Source organism: Lepisosteus platostomus, chromosome 15 (assembly GCF_059453375.1).
Source record: "Lepisosteus platostomus isolate fLepPlt1 chromosome 15, fLepPlt1.hap1, whole genome shotgun sequence".
NCBI classification, from domain to species: Eukaryota; Metazoa; Chordata; class Actinopteri; order Semionotiformes; family Lepisosteidae; genus Lepisosteus; species Lepisosteus platostomus.
In genome coordinates, this window is record NC_142625.1 from 14,854,184 (window position 1) to 14,873,224 (window position 19,041).

Here is a 19,041-nt window from a genome sequence, read left to right on the forward strand (position 1 = left end):
TGATTTCCCAGAAAGCATGCTACTGCAGATAACTCACCATCACTTCAGATAGTTTCTGTTTGTCACTTCAAACGGTTTCTGTTAGTGGGATTTCCTGTGCAGTACATAAAACAGCATTTTTAAAATTATGTTAGGGGTTTAGAGCAATATGAGCTGGATATTTCTGTCAAGGGGTCATTAGGTTTCACCAAATCAGTCCCCCAGCAAGAGAGACAGCCCCACGTCTTCAGCATATACTATATCTGCCTGAAGGTAGAGCATATTTGTTTAATGATTCCCTTTAAAGTCCAATACACTTTGCTATAAACATTGCTATTATTTAAGACATATTTCACAAGTTTGTTATTTGTGTATTGAAGGGTTTCAGGAAGATAAAGCAGTCAGATGGTTGAATTGGACTATGCGGTACAAATTAGTGACTTGTGTGAGAGAGAAGCCAGACAGCAGGGACAAGTGTTCCTGGGTATCAAAACATAATCAGAAAATCAAGGTCAGAGAAACTGGGAAATGACTGAATATGCTCCTCATCCCCTTACAATATCTATCATGAGAAACATAACTGTACTTGTATACAAGCCACTGAAAACATACTGTACATTCTGGATTTCTTTCTTGCAGTGGCTTCAATGCATTGTAAAATATTTAGGTTTGGGGACAACTGGTTAGTAATCTCTAAACTGAGCTGTCTCTGAAACACCTGCAGTTAACAAAAGTGAATATGTGCCATATTAAGGTGGCACAGTGGTTACCACTGAAGCCTTGCAGTGCTGGGGCCCTGGGTTCAATTCCAGACCTGGAGTGCTGTCTGTGTGGAGTTTGCATGTTCTCCCTGTGTTTATATGGGTTTTCTGCAGAAGCTCTGGTTTCCTCCCATGGTCCGGTGACATGCTGGTAGGTTAATGGGCTTCTAGGAGAATTGGCCCATGTGTGAGTGTGTGTACTGTATGCCTGTGTGTGTCCTGCGATGGACCGGTGTCCTGAACAGGGTGTATCCTGCCTTGTGCCTGTAGCTTGCCAGGATAGCCTCTGGCTCCACTGTGACCCTGTATTGGAAGAAGTGCTTAGAAAATGGAAGGATGGGTGTTCCATATTAGTGTGTCCTGAGAGTCCTTTTTACCTCTACATCTTTAAAGCAGTGTATCTGGCATACTTACTTGAGGACTGGTGAGTAAGACATCAGTAGACAGGTAAAACCTTTTACAGTTTCTGGAACCTCATTATACAGAAGACAGAAAATTAATCCAGGGGGTATATTTTTACAAAATGGCTGGACTACAGCTTGTTCTAAAGGAACAAGTACAGGTTTATTCCATGCTGAAAAGAGAAGAAAGGAAACCCTCTTTGGGTAAAGAGTTGCAGTATGGAACAAGCTACCCATCCATGATCAATCCCTGGTCTCTTTAGGTTGTGTTGTTTGAAGTACTTTCTACTTATTATACGAAGAAAATAGAGGAACAAGAGCTTTCTCAGTTCCTGTCCAAGTCTGTGTTGTTAGCCACTCTCCTTTTATCCGTGAGCACAAATACCACAAAGAAAAACTCCTGGGCAAAAGTTACAATAATAAACCTTTATATTACCAGGCACGTAAGGTCAGATCAAATTTGTATTTACAAGCACAAACTGAAAAGTGTCCATTTATACCACAAAGCATTTTTACTGGAGGAAAAGTACTTTGTTCAAGGTCACAACAGCAGTGATCCATCTGATATTCCACCCTACATCCTTCTTGTTATAATTCCAGAGCCCCCTAACACTACTCCATGCTGCTTACTGGCTTAGAGGCTAGTTTGTGTATGTAGGCAGCACCACACAGGAACATTACAGTGACAACACTGTCTGCTGGGGTGTGATGTTGAAAGAGAGTATAGAAATATTATTTTACAATGACCATACATCACCATCTTATAGTTATAAGTAAAAGGAGATTTATTCGTTTCATGGTGTATATCCAAGAGTCTCCTACAAGTGGTAAAATCTTCTCCTTTTCTGACCGTAGGCTCTGCTGCTCGTGGGCCTGGCCTGAGTTTTCAGGAGGATGGTGTCGTTCCAGGAGCCATAAATCAAACAGTAATACTCTGCCCTCTTCACCGCACACTCGTAGGTTTTATCAGGCAGGAGCCTGTTGATCTCTGTGCAGCAGGTGTCCACGGTGAGGGTGCCATATTGGTTGCCCTCCTCCTTGGTTTCAGGCTTGAGGAGCTTGTAGCGGATTTCAAATTTCTCTGTGGGGTTGTGCTCGGCCTGGCCCGCGACACCCCACTTCAGCCTAATGGAGTCCTGGAAGGCCACCGACTGCTCTTTGTCGAAGACAACTGGCATTTTGACGGTCACAGCCAGACCGACCTGAGGGTTTTTGCCATTTCCCATGTCCGAGATCAGCCTGTGTTTCATGTGCAGCCTGCCTGGGATAATCACCGAGTTGAAGTTGAAGAGGGCTCTGGAGATCTGGGAGAGCTTGTGTTGGAGAACGCCGCTCTCCGACAGGAAGGCACTCAGGTCGTACGTCTTCATGATGCCTTCGAGCTCCTCCTTCCCGCTCCTCATCTGCTCATAAAACTCGTCAAGCAGGCAGAGCTGGATTTTCACCTGGCTGGTGCCTATCCTCTTCATCCTCTGGAACCTCCAGGGATCGATCAGGTGGAAAATAGTAGAGCTCGTTACGTAGCTGTGGTCCCCATGGGGGAAATCCTTGCGCAGGACCTCCAGGTAGTATGAGCACTTCTTCAGAACGTTCATCCTCAGCTTGTACTTTCTCAGGGCCTCGTTGTTCAGCTGGGAAGAGATGAATCCCAGGATGCTGTTCTTCTGTTCTGTGTATCTCCTCCAGGCATCTGTAGCCTGCAAGTTCTCCCTCGGGCAAGGTCTCCTCGCCAGACGAGCTTCAGTTAGCTCAGGGTTTAGCGCCATCGTCTGGAAGCTTTTATTTCATACCTGCTAAAGAGAAGTACGTGGTAACAGAGGGCTTTTACTGTCAGATTCTCAAACACGGTTCCTATTGGTGAGTCTCATTTCTGGATCTGGGGAACCACAGCTCTCACTGAATTCCAGCTCTAAATGACTCAGTTAAAATACTAGGCCCTCCTTTCCAATCCGTTGCCTCTCTATACCCTTTCTCGTCCTTCTCACTCACCTCACCTTCCACTTAGCTGTGCTCCACATTAGTCCACCCTCCTCATCTTCCTCCCTTGCACCTTGTAGTGGGAGCCGATACCTACAAACATGAACATAAGTCCATCTCTAACCAAATCCCAGTGTCTCATTGGCAGCTACCTCATCGGACTATACCTGTACCTTCAGATCCTCCTTACTTCCAATATTTGCTGTGTGCTGCTTGTATAAAGTACTGTACAGTCTTGAATTCGAAACCTTTTGTTTCTACCACTCCGCGTTAAATATGCCAAATTCGAACCTTTTAATCTTTATTAAGGGCTCTTCAATGTGCCTCAGATAAAGACTAAGGACACAAGATTAATTATCTGGGGTTTTCCAGTTGTCGGCCACCGAGCAGGTGTGCAATATTGAGAGATGTGACTCTCTAGAACAGGAGTGGCCCTGTGATGGTTGCGGAGAGCCACAGTTCACCGGTTTGTACACAGTAGGTTCCTGTGACAGAGTGTGGGGAACCGTTATAGAGGGAATTGTAGTGGTCCGCCCTTGGAAGTGATCTGTCTGGGAGCCTCTGAACACTGGTCTTTTTCCCTTTTATTTTGCAGACTCATTTCCTCTCTCCTTGGCTCCTTAAATATGGGGCCCCATATTCTCTCTCCCGTGCCAAACCCCCAAGCTGAGCAGCAGCAGCCGTTACTCTTTCTCCCCTCTCTTGCCTCCTACCCCTCCTATCCCCTCTGAGTGACTATAACACGCCTGTGTACCGGAAAAAGGCAATACAACTATCAGCAGTTCCGGTTTCCTGCCTCTCTTACTAAACCCTCGCCTGTGAAGAAATCAGGGCTGATATATATATATATTGATTTTGGGCCAAGAGATGTGAGATGTCACTACTTACTATACCCCTGTAGTTTCCTCTGACTTGTTCCAGATGCCAAACATTTTCAGGTAGCAAAAGAAAGTACTGATTAGCTGGATTCCTGTGTGATGAGACTCAGCTGTGGGATTAGTTTTTCTCTCAAGGTACATACAGTAAGGGTGCGGCAAGGGCAGGCTTTTAGTTTTTTTGGTAGAAAGACTCGAATCACTGAAGTTTTTCTATTGCTGTTAGAGGACAACAAGGGAACAAAGAGGTTTCAGAATTAAAAGGCAAGTTAGGGATTTCAAGGGAAAGAAAGATTTGTTACTGAACCTAAGCTTGTTCAATACTGCAAGTATAAACACTAACAAACAAATTAGAAAGAAAGATTTCTAAAGATAGTATCACTGCACTACATATTACTGAAATATGTGTGCTGTTTTCAATCCAGCTACAGCCTTGATCAGACAGGATGTTTGAAGTTACCCCTAAATTATGAACAAAATTGATAAGACCAACAAGTACTAAGTCTTTTCACTCCTTCACTGACACAGCTTCCAACCAAACAGGGACAAAAATGCTGTACATAAAAGGAAATCTTTTTGTTAAAACATACAGTTTCATTATTCATGAACTCTTGTTACTGAGTAACATACACAGAATGAACACACAGCTGACAGACCCGAGTACACAGACTGCAAACACAGCCCAGTTAGAAAACTGAACTCATCACAGATGTTCAGTAAAGTGGAAGCATGCCATAGAGTACTAAGGATTGCAGAAAAAAAACGTATTATTCTAAAATCTGTGGCAGGTAAAGATAGATATTAGTCTCTCAATACTGCTGTTCATTATTACTGATTCAATAACAACTACAAACACATACTGTATTGTGGTCTATCTTGATCAGGAATAGGTCTAAAAAAGTTATTTGAAGTCTTGCAGGAGTACTTGTGAAAGTGAAAGTCGAAGCTTCTAGAAATGTTAAATATTTGGTTGTCCGGTTTGGTTAAACACATCTTTTTTTAATATTCAGAGACACCTGATTCATTTTCTAAAAGAACTGTTTTTTTTTTACTTTTACTTGTGATTTCCTCAGGAATTTAAAAAAAGGTGGTGAATTCTTGTCTGCATTTATATACTACATAAAACATACTAATCTTTCAAAACAAATTGGTGGTTAGCAATTAGTAAGGTCTCTATTGTTTGGGGCCTTCTATACTGCGCAACAGATTTACTGCTCACTACCATATGTCATATTCAACAGTAGATTAAATGTTGTGTACCTTGAACACAGACACCCAGGGCTGTTTGACCATGTTGGATCTTTATATCTGAATTTAAAGGAATTTACCCAATTCCCATGAAATTTGTTTGCATTACTACAACACATCTAATAATGGAACAGCCAGCAGCAACATGATAATTATTTCAACCTAACAGATGCCCACAATCCTACAGACAGTACTGGGGAAAGTTATTTTAATGTGTAATACACTACATTTACTTTAGTAAAGGATTCATTTTTAAAATGAGAATAAGATGTTGGGGGAAATTGCTTTAAAGTGATAATGCATTACTTTGCATAGTAATAATTACATAGTAATGTGTTTTTTTTTATTTCTCCACAACTTCTTGCTAATTTCAAAAATTCCTTATGTGACCGAAATGGATTACTCTTTATGCCTGCCCACGCACACCTATGAACACACATACAGTGCCTTGCGAAAGTATTCGGCCCCCTTGAACTTTTCAACCTTTTGCCACATTTCAGGCTTCAAACATAAAGATATAAATTTTTTATTTTATGTGAAGAATCACCAACAAGTGGGACACAATTGTGAAGTGGAACGAAATCTATTGGATTTTTGAAACTTTTTTAACTAATAAAAAAATGAAAAGTGGGGCGTGCAAAATTATTCGGCCCCTTTACTTTCAGTGCAGCAAACTCACTCCAGAAGTTCAGCGAGGATCTCTGAATGATCCAATGTTGTCCTAAATGACTGATGGTGATAAATAGAATCCACCTGTGTGTAATCAAGTCTCTGTATAAATGCACCTGCTCTGTGATAGTCTCAAGGTTCTGTTGAAAGCGCAGAGAGCATCATGAAGACCAAGGAACACACCAGGCAGGTCCGTAATACTGTTGTGGAGAAGTTTAAAGCCGGATTTGGATACAAAAAGATTTCCCAAGCTTCAAACATCCCAAGGAGCACTGTGCAAGCGATCATCTTGAAATGGAAGGAGTATCAGACCACTGCAAATCGACCAAGACCTGGCCGTCCCTCTAAACTTTCAGCTCAGACAAGGAGAAGACTGATCAGAGATGCAGCCAAGAGGCCCATGATCACTCTGGATGAACTGCAGAGAACTACAGCTGAGGTGGGAGAGTCTGTCCATAGGACAACAATCAGTCTTACACTGCACAAATCTGGCCTTTATGGAAGAGTGGCAAGATATCCATAAAAAGTCTCGTCTAAAGTTTGCCACAAGCCACCTGGGAGACACCCCAAACATGTGGAAGAAGGTGCTCTGGTCAGATGAAACCAAAATCGAACTTTTTGGCCACAATGCAAAACGATATGTTTGGCGTAAAAGCAACACAGCTCATCACCCTCAACACACCATCCCCACTGTCAAACATGGTGGTGGCAGCATCATGGTTTGGGCCTGCTTTTCTTCAGCAGGGACAGGGAAGATGGTTAAAATTGAGGGGAAGATGGATGCAGCCAAATACAGGACCATTCTGGATGAAAACCTGTTGGAGTCTGCAAAAGACCTGAAACTGGGACGGAGATTTATCTTCCAACAAGACAATGATCCCAAACATACAGCAAAATCTACAAAGGAATGGTTCACAAATAAACGTATCCAGGTGTTTGAATGGCCAAGTCAAAGTCCAGACCTGAATCCAATCGAGAATCTGTGGAAAGAGCTGAAAACTGCTGTTCACAAACGCTCTCCATCCAACCTCACTGAGCTCGAGCTGTTTTGCAAGGAAGAATGGGCAAGAATTTCAGTCTCTCAATGTGCAAAACTGATAGAGACATACCCCAAGCGACTTGCAGCTGTAATCGCAGCAAAAGGTGGCTCTACAAAGTATTAACGCAAGGGGGCCGAATAATTTTGCACGCCCCACTTTTCATTTTTTTATTAGTTAAAAAAGTTTCAAAAATCCAATAGATTTCGTTCCACTTCACAATTGTGTCCCACTTGTTGGTGATTCTTCACATAAAATAAAAAATTTATATCTTTATGTTTGAAGCCTGAAATGTGGCAAAAGGTTGAAAAGTTCAAGGGGGCCGAATACTTTCGCAAGGCACTGTATCTGCTATACCTTCCCAAATATTTAAAAGCTTTAAAAACCAGAAAGGGGAGAGTGATCTACAGTATCTCCTTCATCTTTCAATACAGGATTACTGAGAAACACACAAAGGGAAACATCTGCCCAGTCAAGCTAACAAGCTTAATCAAAATGGATTTATGGAGCAATATGAACTGTGGCATTATTATCTATAAAACCCAAAAAGGAGACATTATTCTGGTCAAAAGCCAAAGGTGGCAATTTTAATTCTCTTTGTAATCACTGTGCAGCCAGGAGTTGTTCAGGTTGGGTTCAGTGCACCAGTTATGACTCAAATGGGCTTCAGTGCAAAAGATTTACTGTTTGCATTATTTTTAGAGCAATAATGAGAAAATGAAGGGTGAAAAGGTTGCAGTACTGTTACAGTAAACCACGAGGAAATTAGCGACATCTGGATTTCCTACACTTTGAAGTTCTCAAAGTCAGAGGACACCCAGATACTGTATGTTTGATTAGATCCTCACTAGGAAACACATGAGTATAGAGCAGTTTCTGAGCCAGGTTCTTTACCCACAGAGATAAATGTTCAATTCGGGGCAAACCTCTTTTGGGAACATTTTAGGCATTCGAATAATTATGGACATTTCTGTGGGACCTTCATGAAACTCCAGAACTTCCATTAATAAAATCCACTGATCCCTACCAAATAGGACAAAGTGTTTCACAAACCTAAGTATTAATTACAAATTAAAAATATTATATCATGTATATGACTTTAAGGATCTTTTTGCCTGCTACAAGCTTTCAAAGTAGCTGTTCACTGTGTTCCAGAGAAGCTGGACGTCTTTAAATTGTATTCTTACTGTGTATTTTAATGTGCTCCATTTTAAATGGAAACATTAATTGATATCATGGTTCTTTTAGTGAAGGAATAAAAATGCTGGCAACAGTTGAGAACCGCATTCATTGCAATAAAAGTTTATCCATGTAGAATACACTGGCATGTAATTACTCTCTTAAATGTTAACAAAATGACTCTGAAAAGCTGTGCAAATTCCACCCCTAACATCATTCTGAATGTAACAAGCTCAGACTCATGCACTGGTCTGTGTCTCTAAAAAATGTAAACATTGCGATGGGTGTACAGTAAGATCCTGACACAGATCTTTGTTAATCTCCCCATTTACCCAGCATTGACTAAAGTAACACAAGAAAGGGAGAGACACACTTTGCGCGAATAATTTTCAAAACAGCTCAGAAAGCCACTAGTTTGTTTATGAAAGAATATTTAACAGTGTACTGTGAACTGACACAGGTCTAATTTCACTTACAGTAACTCTGCACCACGGTCACAAGAGTTTTGCTGTTAATTACTATACACTATTATTACATAGATTACTAATTTATTAACTAATTAACTAAGATATTACTGCCAGCAGCCATATCACCCTGCAGCTCACAACTGGTAGCCCACTGCAGCTAAGAAGGAGTGAGCCTGGCCAGTACCTGGATGGGAGAGCTCCGGGGAAAAACTAAGGTTGATGCTGGAAGAGGTGTTAGTGAGGCCAGCAGGGGGCGCTCACCCTGTGGTCTGTGTGGGTCCTAATGCCCCAGTATAGTGACGGGGACACTATACTGTTGCAACGCTACGTGGAAAGCGAAGGGCATGACAAGGCACAGAAAGGCCATCCACTGATTTCACCCGGGCGCACCTGGCTTGCTGTGGAACAGTAAATGGATGTTGAGCTGCCGCCAGCCAGTGCCTCCTCTCCTCAAGGGTGAGCTTAATGGCGAGAAGCTCCCTGTCCCCAAGATAACCTCTTAACTTAATCTCTGCTGGTGAAGGTCTCCTTGAGAAAAAGGCACTGGGGTGGAGGGTACCCTTGTCCCCTTGGTGCTGGGAAAGAAAAGCACCCACCCCATGGGCAAAGGGTAGAGAGGGGTCAGGGTGCCGGAGAAGAGGGGCTGTGGCGAAGAGACATTTGAAGCGGTCTGCCTCAGAGATCCATCTGCTCCCAGACTGGGACCTTTACAAGTAAGGGCAGTGATAGGGGCGGCGACAGAGCTGGAATTCCTGATGAAGCAACGGTAGGAGAAACCCAAAAAACACTGAGACCCCCAGGCTGTGAGTTCATTAGGGTTCCAGGAAATGTGGGGATTGTGTAATTGCAACTAGGGGTGAGTGGAACTGACGGAGATTGGAGGAGGAGAAACTGGATGATTTCCAGTTGCGTGGCTCCAATGCGCAGAGAAAGGGGGATCGTCTGCCACTTAACGAAGGCAGGAGAGAGGTGGGGCCATCGATGGACTGGAGGCGGATGGAAGGAGAGACCGGTAGCAGTCACGTATTCAAGCGGGGGACATGCTCCTTGTGAAAGTGTGGTAAGACATGAGGTGGTGAGGTATCGGGAGTACAGTAATGTCTGGAACTGGGAGAGCTTCAGGTGCATTCCTGGTGAGAAGACCCCATCCGAAGCTTCTTTTCCAACACGGAAAGAAGACAGATAAATAGGGGATAAAGGTGGTGCATTCATTGCAGTAAAATAAAATAAACACAATACTGACTATTCAATATACTGTTACTATTATTTTATATAATGATATTCTAGCCTTATTTTAATGGTGTGTAGGAAAATTAAGCATCATCTTCAATTTAGCAAACAATTCTTATTCAGTTTAAATGATGGGTTATGTGAAGGTGTGAAAAACAATGGTTTGCCTTCACACCTTTGATTCTCTGAAAAAGAATGCATCGTCTGCAACGAGGAAGGGCCTTTAACTAAACCAGGTATGAGCTCCTATACCAAATCAAGGTGGGACTGTAAGAAGTAGAGGATTCTGGAGATGTACAGTAACATACAATCTGGTTTTTGTCCTAAGCCATGCACAACGCCGATAAGAAGGTCCGCTTGCATGCATACTGGTGTTGGGTAGAGGGCACATGAGCACTGTAAGGGTTTCACAGCCCTGGACCTGAAACTGTGATGTTCAGAGGCCAGACCCCAGCTGATGGTGGCAGAGCCTGTGTCCAGGGTTAGAAGACCTGGCTGTGGGGAACCTGCCTGAGCTATTGAGTGAGCATCAGTGTAAGCAAGGGGAACCATATTCGTCTGATGCACAGTGGGAGAGACACATCTGGGGGTGAGACAGAGTAAGGTCTTGGCCCACGTGTATGCTGGCTCATCACAGCCCAGGAGAGTCTCCCAATCCATGATAGCCAACCACAGATCACTGGGACTTGACTCCTCAGAGGCAAGGAGAATCATTTGCCCTTCCCTAATCAGTTTCCATTATCTGCTGAAGGATGTTAATGCCATTCTGCAACCCCAACACCAGTCCTTCTGGGCAGTAATTCTGCTGTTGTGTTGGCTGTTCTGGGAAGGCAAATGGAACATTTTAGGTGATGTCCTGAGTGCACACTCAAGTGTTTTGGCCATGCTACGCTGCTGGTCAGAAATGCCCCCATACCTTGCAGCTCTTTGACGATGGGTTCGATTTCAGCCTGGGGCACATTCTGAATGGACTTTGCATGTTCTCTCCCTGCTCATGTGAGCTTCCCACAGATTCTCCAGTTTCCTCCCACAGACATGCTGCCTAGGATAACTGGTGTCTCTTAATTGTGTGTGAGAATGGTGTCTCCTAGAAACTGTGCATGACACTTCACACAGTATTGTATATTATGGTATACATACACCTCTCATCTATGAAAGACCCCCTTCCTAGAAACACTATCCTCTGTTTCACTTGGCACCTCAGGGCCACCGTACAGGAAGACCTAACGGTAGGGACAACTAAGAGGCAGCAAAATGGGAATCATATAGAGAATGAAAATAGCTGTTTTTAGTATGGCTCACAACAGCATGCCACAGGCATTGCAAAATGTTTTTGTGGTTAGTGGAGAAATCAGAACATCTGTGACAGTACCGCACAGAATAGAACTACCTCTAAAGCAATACATGCATGGAGAGATACTGTACAGAAAAGACCAACATTAAAACATGATTCAGTCTCCACCTGCTCTTATCATCATTAAAACACTAAATTGAATAAACCCACACACGCAGTGGTGTAAGACTTCATTAGCAGTGACTACAGAGGGCTAATATTACATCTGCATTCTGTTTTGTACTGGGATTTCTCACAGGATAAGAAAAAAAATTATGCTGCACAAAGTGAGACATTGGCAGGGGTGTCGTGCACTGGTTCTGATTCAGCAGTTGTGAACAGACCACTTTATATTACCGGCCGTTATAAAAATAGACAAGGTGTGAAACAGACCCATTTAAGTCGTACATCACTGGCTCTGGGCTGTGAACAGCTCAGCTCCGGTGAAAATAAAATAGACCAGTACTACATACCCTCCCTTAAGGGGATTAGTTACTAGGATATAGCTATAAAAGACTAGGGCGTGTTCATCTGTACCTACTGCTTTTCTCCCCAGTAACGTTGCAGCTTGCCGGTGGATCTCCGAGCTACTTTGAGGAACACTAGTCCCTATTTACAAAACTTTTTTTTCCCCATTCTGTTTGGTTGGCCTCGCAGGGCATACAAAATAAACGAGAGCTACGCAAAAACAGCAGCCATAAAAAATAACCGCATTGAATAAATATATTTTGACTTCAGCTCGTAATTTATTGACGTCTGCAAAAGTGTCAGTACTACAGCACTTCTGTGTTACTGCGTGTAGTTTATCTTTTGTGGTTTTAAGTTAAAAAAACAGGTATTAGCTGTATATTTTCACATTTGCACAGGATGCGTGTAAAAGGTAAGTTGTTTAACACTAATGAATCTTCGCGCACCGCGAGCCAGAGGAAGGGCGTTCACTTCCGTTTCTGGAGAAATTCGGCAGAAGCTAACCGCCACGGTACAGCAGTTTATTGCAACATTCTCCCACGACTCGACATGCAGCTTCTTGGTTCTGATCAGGACAAGCTGAGTGAGGATGATTGCACTCTTACGAACACGCACAACCGCGAACACGTTCCGGGTTTACAGACTGTATGAAGAGCGCACACATATCGCACCTTGGGTGCGAATATGCATTAGCACCTGTTCACATTCGGTGAAGGGGCAGAACCGTTTTGAGACTTAAATAATTCCACCTTTTACACATTAAATAAGTCAGACCCGTGTTTAACAAGCTGGATATGAGCTCTCTGTAAACACTATTCTTGAGCGAACGTCGTTAAATCCCAATAAACATCTGGAGTGAACCTGGGACAGCTGACCACTATCGGATGCCTACTGTAAATATCCCATTTTCTAGTCGCCCAAACAGAGAACATATCTTTTTGGGGATATAATATAACACGGTCTAATACAGTTGTATATGTATGAGGACATAACTCGTCTGTCACTTTCATGCGAAGGCAAACTTTTGAATTGTGTTTGCATCTGTTTCTCCTACCTTCGTTGTGAGCATCACCTGTACTTAGAAATTATTATAATCCATGGGCTACCAAATTTTCCTCACTGTTTACACATTAAAGGGATTTTTTTAAGTGTTTTGATTAGGCCTGTATCACTATAGTTACCATTACCGAGCACGACAGCATTGTGAGGTCATTCTGCCACTACAGAAAACCATCAAACACGATGATGTGCGGGGCGCCCAAACGCTACATTTCTATTTACTGTAGTAGCAACAATAATTATAACAACGATGATAATGATGATGATCAAAGTGTCGCCAAATGTATTTAATTACATGAAATGCGTTATCATCTAGTAAATAAATACAAACAATAGCTGTCCCCCCCCCCTTTCAGTAATGTTGGAAATAGAACCAACATACCAATAAAATCAGACATTAAACTACAGCAATTGGCCCGCAGAGACCTCAGCTGCAAGACTGAATGAGTGTTGTCGCCACCTCGTGGCAGGAACTGGAACAGGTGAGAACCTACTTTTTCGAATATAATAATAATTCCTTACACTCATATAGCGCTTTTCTGGACACTCCACTCAAAGAGCTTTACAGGTAATGGGGTCTCCCCTCCACCATCAACACTGTGCAGCCCCCACCTGGATGATGTGACAGCAGTACTCTCACCACACACCAGCTCTCAGTGGGGAGGAGAACAGAGTAATGAAGCCATTTCAGAGAGGGGGATTATTAGGAAGCCATGGTTGTTAAAAGCCAATGAGAAATGTTGTCCAGCACACCTGGGTAACACCCCTACTCTTTTCGAGAAACGTGCTGGGATTTTTAATGACCACAGAGAGTCAGAACCTCGGTTTTACATCTCATCTGAAGACAACACCTTTTTACAGTGCAGCATCCCCATCACTATAGTGGGGCATCAGGACCCACATGGACTGCATGGTGAGCACCCCCTACTGGCCCCACTAACACCTCTTCCAGCAGCAGCCTTAGCTTTCCCAGGAGGCCTCTCATCCAGGTACTGACCAGGCTCACACTGCTGAGCTTCAGTGGGGCTGCCAGTTGAGAGTTACAGGAGGGTATACAGGTTACAGGTTGCTGAATGAAAATGAACGAATGAGAACAAAACCTGCTTCAACCCAGAGTTATCTTGTGTTTTCTGCTCTCCTTACTGTCCCCCAAGCCCGTCTACGTTGTATGGGTGACAGGGCCTTCTCCTGTTATGCCCCCAAGCTCTGGAACTCTCTCCCCAAGGATATCAGAGAGTCACCTTCTCTAAACTCCTTCAAATCCAGACTCAAAACCCTCTTCTTCAGAAAAGCCTTTACTGAACTGGTTCCATTCTTCACCCCTCTGCTCTTCTTAGTACCACCATCCACGGTCTCCTCTATTGTAATTGTTGTATTGTTGTAATTGTGTTTTATCTTGTGTATTCTTTTTATTTATTGTTGTTGTCATCCTGTAAAGCGCTTTGAGAAGCCACCTTCAAAGGCGTTATATAAAAAAAGTTTATTATTATTATCATTATTATTATTATTATTATTATTCTTGAAGGAAACAGAAGCAGAAATCGATCTGTTTGCCTGTAGTTTGTTTCTCACAGTCTTTGCGTTCACACGTGCAGTAATCAGTGACAACCTTAACTTGCTTGTTTCTGATTAAATTTACTGCTATTTTTGATTAAACAGCTGTTAGTAGGCGATCAGGGTGGTACAGTATGGTGGTACAGGGGTGTTAGCATTGCTGTCATACGCTTTATCACTTAATCTTAGAAGAGACTTGAAAACAGCTGGATGAGATACTTGGATCAATTAGGCTAAACAGGCCCACCCACCAGTGGGGTTAATTGTCACCTTTCTGATGTCGTGACACACGCGCTGACGCTCTGTGCTGGTTTTCTGGAGTATTGCAGAGGCCATGGGAAACAGCTCACCAGACATTGAAGGAGGTACTCTCAGGGCAAACAGCTCTGCAAACAGCTCTTGGGAAGTCACTGATCTAGTCCGTCCTACAAGATGGGAGAAAAACTAAGGTCGCTGCTGGCAGAGGTGTTAGTGGGGCCAGCAGGGGGCGCTAACCCCTTCGGTCAGTGTGTGTCCTAATGCCCCAGTATAGTGATAGAGGGACACTATACTCTAAAAAGGTGCTGTCCTTCGGATGAGACGAAAAACCGAGGTCCTGTCCGTCTGTGGTCATTAACAATCCCAGGGCATTTCTTGAAAAGAGTAGGGGTGTAACCCCAGTGTTCTGGCCAAATTTCCCATTAGTCCTTACCAATCATGGCCTCCTAATAATCCCCATCTCTGAACTGGCTTCATCACTCTGCTCTCCTCCCTACTGAGAGCTGGTGTGTGGCGAGTGTACTGGAGCACTATGGCTGCCGTCACCTCATCCAGGTGGGGCTGCACACTGGTGGTGGTGGAGGAGGGGATCTCCATTACCTGTAAAGTGCTTTGAGTGGAGAGTCCAGAAAAGTGCTATATAAGTGTAAGGAATTATTATTAATTATTAATCCCCTCGCCTTGTTCCTCAGCCCCAATCTTTAAGCATCTAAAATGTACAGGTTCAGAAATGTCTCGGTCATTGCTGTAAAATCATATAAGATGTAGAAAAAGACCCATTCTGGTTTGCACGACTCCAGCAGATACTAACCTTCCCTGTAGCTTTTAAATGAGATGGTAAGTTCTGTAAACAGAACTTTAAAACTTGTTTTCCATTCAGAAACAACCGAGTGTTGTCAGGTTACTCCAAATATGTAAAGTTAAAAAAAGTTTAACTTTTTTAGACCCCAACAATGTCAGGGGTCTAATCAAGCAGGCTACTTGCTGAATGTAAGGTCCATTTTAATACTAGATAGCTCGTCTGGAATCAAATAGATTTGGAGTAGCTCTGCTGGAAAAAAACAGAAATAATGCCCCGCTATTGAGATGGGGACACTATACTGTAAAAAGGTGCCGTCCTTCGGATGAGATGTAAAACCGAGGTCCTGACTCTCTGTGGTGATTGAAAATCCCAGGGAACTTCTTGAAAAGGGTAAGGGTGTAACCCTGGTGTCCTGGCTAAATTTCACCCTGACCTTTATCATTCATGGCCTCCTAATAATCCCCATCTCTGAATTGGAGTCATCACTCTGCTCTCCTCCCCACTAATAGCTGATGTGTGGGGAGCGTTCTGGCGCACTCTGGCTGCTGTCGCATCATCCAGGTGGGGCTGCACACTGGTGGTGGTGGAGAGGATCCACATTACCTGTAAAGTGTCCTGAGTGGAGGGTCAGGAAAAGTATGTGTCAGCAATTACTATTATTATTAAAATACCAGCACTGAGACAGAGGCACATTTCCAGACACCAAAAGCCAAGATGATGAAGCAGACACTCTAGCAAAACAGAACTGACTGAAGCTGCTTGAACTGTTTTCAATTTAAAAAAAACAGCAGCAGCAAAGCACTGAAACCACAGTGCGGCAACACAGAATTGGTCCGATACGGAACGAAAGAGCCCATTCAACTAATGCTTAACCGGCGTGAGCTGCTCTGAATGAAAAAGAAAAAGGGTTTATGAAGGCAGAGAAATAGAAATAGAGTTCTGAAAATATGTCAGGCGTTAATAGGGTTAAGTAACGAAGAGCAGGAAAGTCAGTGTGCAAGGAGTACTGAGTTGATGTTGAGAATTATGTATTTAGCCATGCTTTATACAGTAACAGATGGACCACTGGAACGCCCACAGAGGCTGAGTTATGTTGGCAGAGATATTGCCTTCTCTTGAGATCTCAGATGATAGGCCAGGGCTGAGAGGGACAGACCTCCAGAGAGAGCTGCTGCTTTAAGTGAGGTGGTGAGCCAGTAGGTGGCGCTCTTCTGCCTCCAACAGAAATTCAATGCCAATGCCTTTGTATGATGATCGAATTCATTAAGGTGCAAAAGGTCTCGTCTTTCGGAGGTGAGATCTCTGGGGATCAGATCCTTCGGAATGAGAAGCGCTGTAAAAATGCACATTCGATTTTCCCACTTCTCTGTTTCAAAGCACCTGCAGTGCTTTAATTCTGCCACTAGACGGAGCTCCTGTAACGCAAGATCTATCAAACTGAGACTCGAGAGCTACCTCTTTTGTTTGTTCATAACACCTATTTTACATCATGAACAAACATTTATATTAGACTTTCTCTTTTAAATTATTACAAATAAAACGCATTAACGCTTGTTCATATGAAGGATGTTCGGACTACATGTGGTTGGTCGCTTAATTTAGCTGGAAAAGCTGTACCGGGGTTTGTAATCAAACACGTTCATTGCGCACACCAGTTGCTATTACTAGTTTTCGAGGAGCCCGAATCTGCCCAGCCTTAAAAGCCCCCAGCGAACGTTAGATATTTTATTTGGGTTCGCTTGGGTTCGTTGTCTTAAACTATAAATTTAAAATGGAAGCAGCTGTTTAAAATAAATAATTTAATTAGACTGGTGTTTAATTGCTTTTTAATTGTAACTTAAAGAACAGGTACGTATTGTCCGAATGCACACCAGCAGGAGGTGATGCTGTATGAATGCGTTCGTTTGCACAGGACCCGCCGGAGAAAACCGACAATCGTGCTGCATCCGAAGCTTGAGACCAAGAAGGAAATCTGCGCCTGAGTTTGACATCGACCCTGCAACTCCAGTAAGACTTCATACTGCGCCATAAATACTGACGAGGCTTTCTTAACACATTAAGAGTGCCACAGATTCAAGCATATGGGCCTTCAATCACCTTGCTTCCCTGAGTCATCTCGACTGCAGGTCGAACTGTGAAAGTGATACCCACGCAGGCACGCTGGAATCGTAATTCGTTGTAAAATTGAGCGAGGTGGTGTGGATTTTACTTGTCGGGGTGCTGAGAGCTGTAAACTATTCAGATATTCCCCGATCAATAATTTAATAAAATGGCCACAGACATGCTTTTTCCCCCCGTTTGGAAAGCGCTTACTGACAAAGTCACCGATTAGGGTGTCTAAAGACCGTAATCGCAACAAGATCGTTGAAGCGCACTTCAGTTATTCTTCGGATTGAGTTCCAGTGTCTCTGTGGTGTGAAGGCCCCTAGTTGCTAATACTGACATTGTCGTGGTGTCTCTGAAGTAAGTATTAACGCAGACGTGAGTTGTACTCTGTGGTGTATAGTTATACTGAAAGTCCGTAAACTGACAAACTATTGCTGGAGGTTTCTGAACTGCAAGCTACATTTCAGTTCAGTTCAAGTGCTGTTGGTTCTAAGATGCATTTGTTGCGTTTTTTTAACAAAAATATGTACAGTGGGTTTATTAAGGGAATATTTTCACACGCTTAGAAGTGTCTTTTGGAGTTCTTCAGCAAGTTTCATATGAATCTTTTAGGGACATTAAAAGTCAAGTTGAGCTTCTTTTACCTATTCAAGTGTACTGTAAGTGTTCTTATGATTTACGGAGGACACATTTGCAGATTTTACTTGCTTTTATCAGAGTGACATGTTATTCCATGCCTGCTATCTTTCTTTCACCGAGGCACAGCCCAGATAACTTTCTTTGTGCATGACAGAGATGGCAAGAAGAAAGCTGTGCAGTGTGGGATATGTACAGGTACTGTATGTCAGATCAGCAGAGCTCTTTCTAGTTTGTAGCCTGTCTAGCTCATCTGGTTGCTGGTGGGTAACTGTGCCTAAGGTCTCAGCCACCTGCTTCTTTAAGGAAGCCAGAATATCTTCAGTAAGATGGCTGGGTTGTTCGTTCTGGACTTCCACAACCCTTTGCGTAAAGAAGCTTCTCCTGATATTACCTGTGTTAATTCACTTCCCCTTGGCTTTCTATTAGTGTGTGGTTTGCGCTTAAGTATTTACCCTGTAGGTAATCGCTTCTCGACCTTTTGGCTAAGACCAAGCGTACCCTGCAGTTATGTTCCTGTAATTGATTATTGTGTCATGACAAAAATAATATGCACTGCTTGTATATTTCAAGCGCTGTTTATAATTCCAGAGCACAGGATTGTTTGTGGAGCATTGACAAGACTGTGTTAACAGCAAATAGTTTCAGTCATGCATCTGAAAGCAGTCAACTAAACGGTTAAATTGAACCATGATGAAGGGCTTCACCAAGTTTATCCGCATACCTGCCTAACACACTGTTGCCATGGTTACTTCTTTATTACTATATATAAAAACATTTGAGTAGTATATCAATTTCGGCTTGTTATTGTTCACAGTATTTTAAAGAAAAGCATCTGAGAGTATTTGTGATTTGAGAGGTATGTTTGCAGTAAACCTCACCACTACTTTAGATAAAGCCACCGATAAATACAGAATCTAAAATTCCTTCAGAGAGGAATAAGGCCTTTTTAAAAACATCTGTGGTTATTCAATAAGGAGGGAACCCAGAGAATTTCAGTAC

At 42.9% G+C, this 19,041-nt stretch overlaps 1 protein-coding gene and 1 long non-coding RNA gene across 5 annotated transcripts; one reads left to right on the forward strand and one right to left on the reverse strand.

The window, feature by feature from the left end:
* Positions 1–1,908: 1,908 nt before the first annotated feature.
* LOC148648047 (fibronectin type III domain-containing protein 11-like) lies at positions 1,909–12,780 on the reverse strand. Of its 4 annotated transcripts, none has more exons than XM_088608103.1 (3): positions 12,679–12,776; positions 4,007–4,212; positions 1,909–2,931 (listed from the first exon to the last, which is right to left on the reverse strand). In XM_088608103.1, exon 3 carries the CDS (start codon positions 2,905–2,907, stop codon positions 1,960–1,962), a length of 948 nt encoding a protein of 315 aa, XP_088464229.1. In that variant the 5' UTR covers positions 2,908–2,931; positions 4,007–4,212; positions 12,679–12,776; the 3' UTR covers positions 1,909–1,959. The 4 variants fall into 4 exon arrangements, with proteins under 4 accessions (XP_088464229.1, XP_088464230.1, XP_088464226.1 ...); XM_088608104.1 differs by having other exon boundaries at positions 1,909–2,934; XM_088608100.1 differs by lacking the exon at positions 4,007–4,212 and having other exon boundaries at positions 12,679–12,780.
* Positions 12,781–12,894: 114 nt separating this feature from the next.
* LOC148648048 (uncharacterized) lies at positions 12,895–18,775 on the forward strand. The gene is made up of 3 exons (XR_015926798.1): positions 12,895–13,165; positions 17,210–17,304; positions 18,163–18,775. It is a non-coding gene; the product is annotated as an uncharacterized LOC148648048 (long non-coding RNA).
* The last annotated feature ends 266 nt before the right edge of the window (positions 18,776–19,041 follow it).

Coding starts and splice junctions, on each gene's coding strand:
- LOC148648047 (XM_088608100.1), bottom strand. CDS start 2,907: ATGGCGCTAAACCCTGAGCTAACTGAAGCTCGTCTGGCGAGGAGACCT.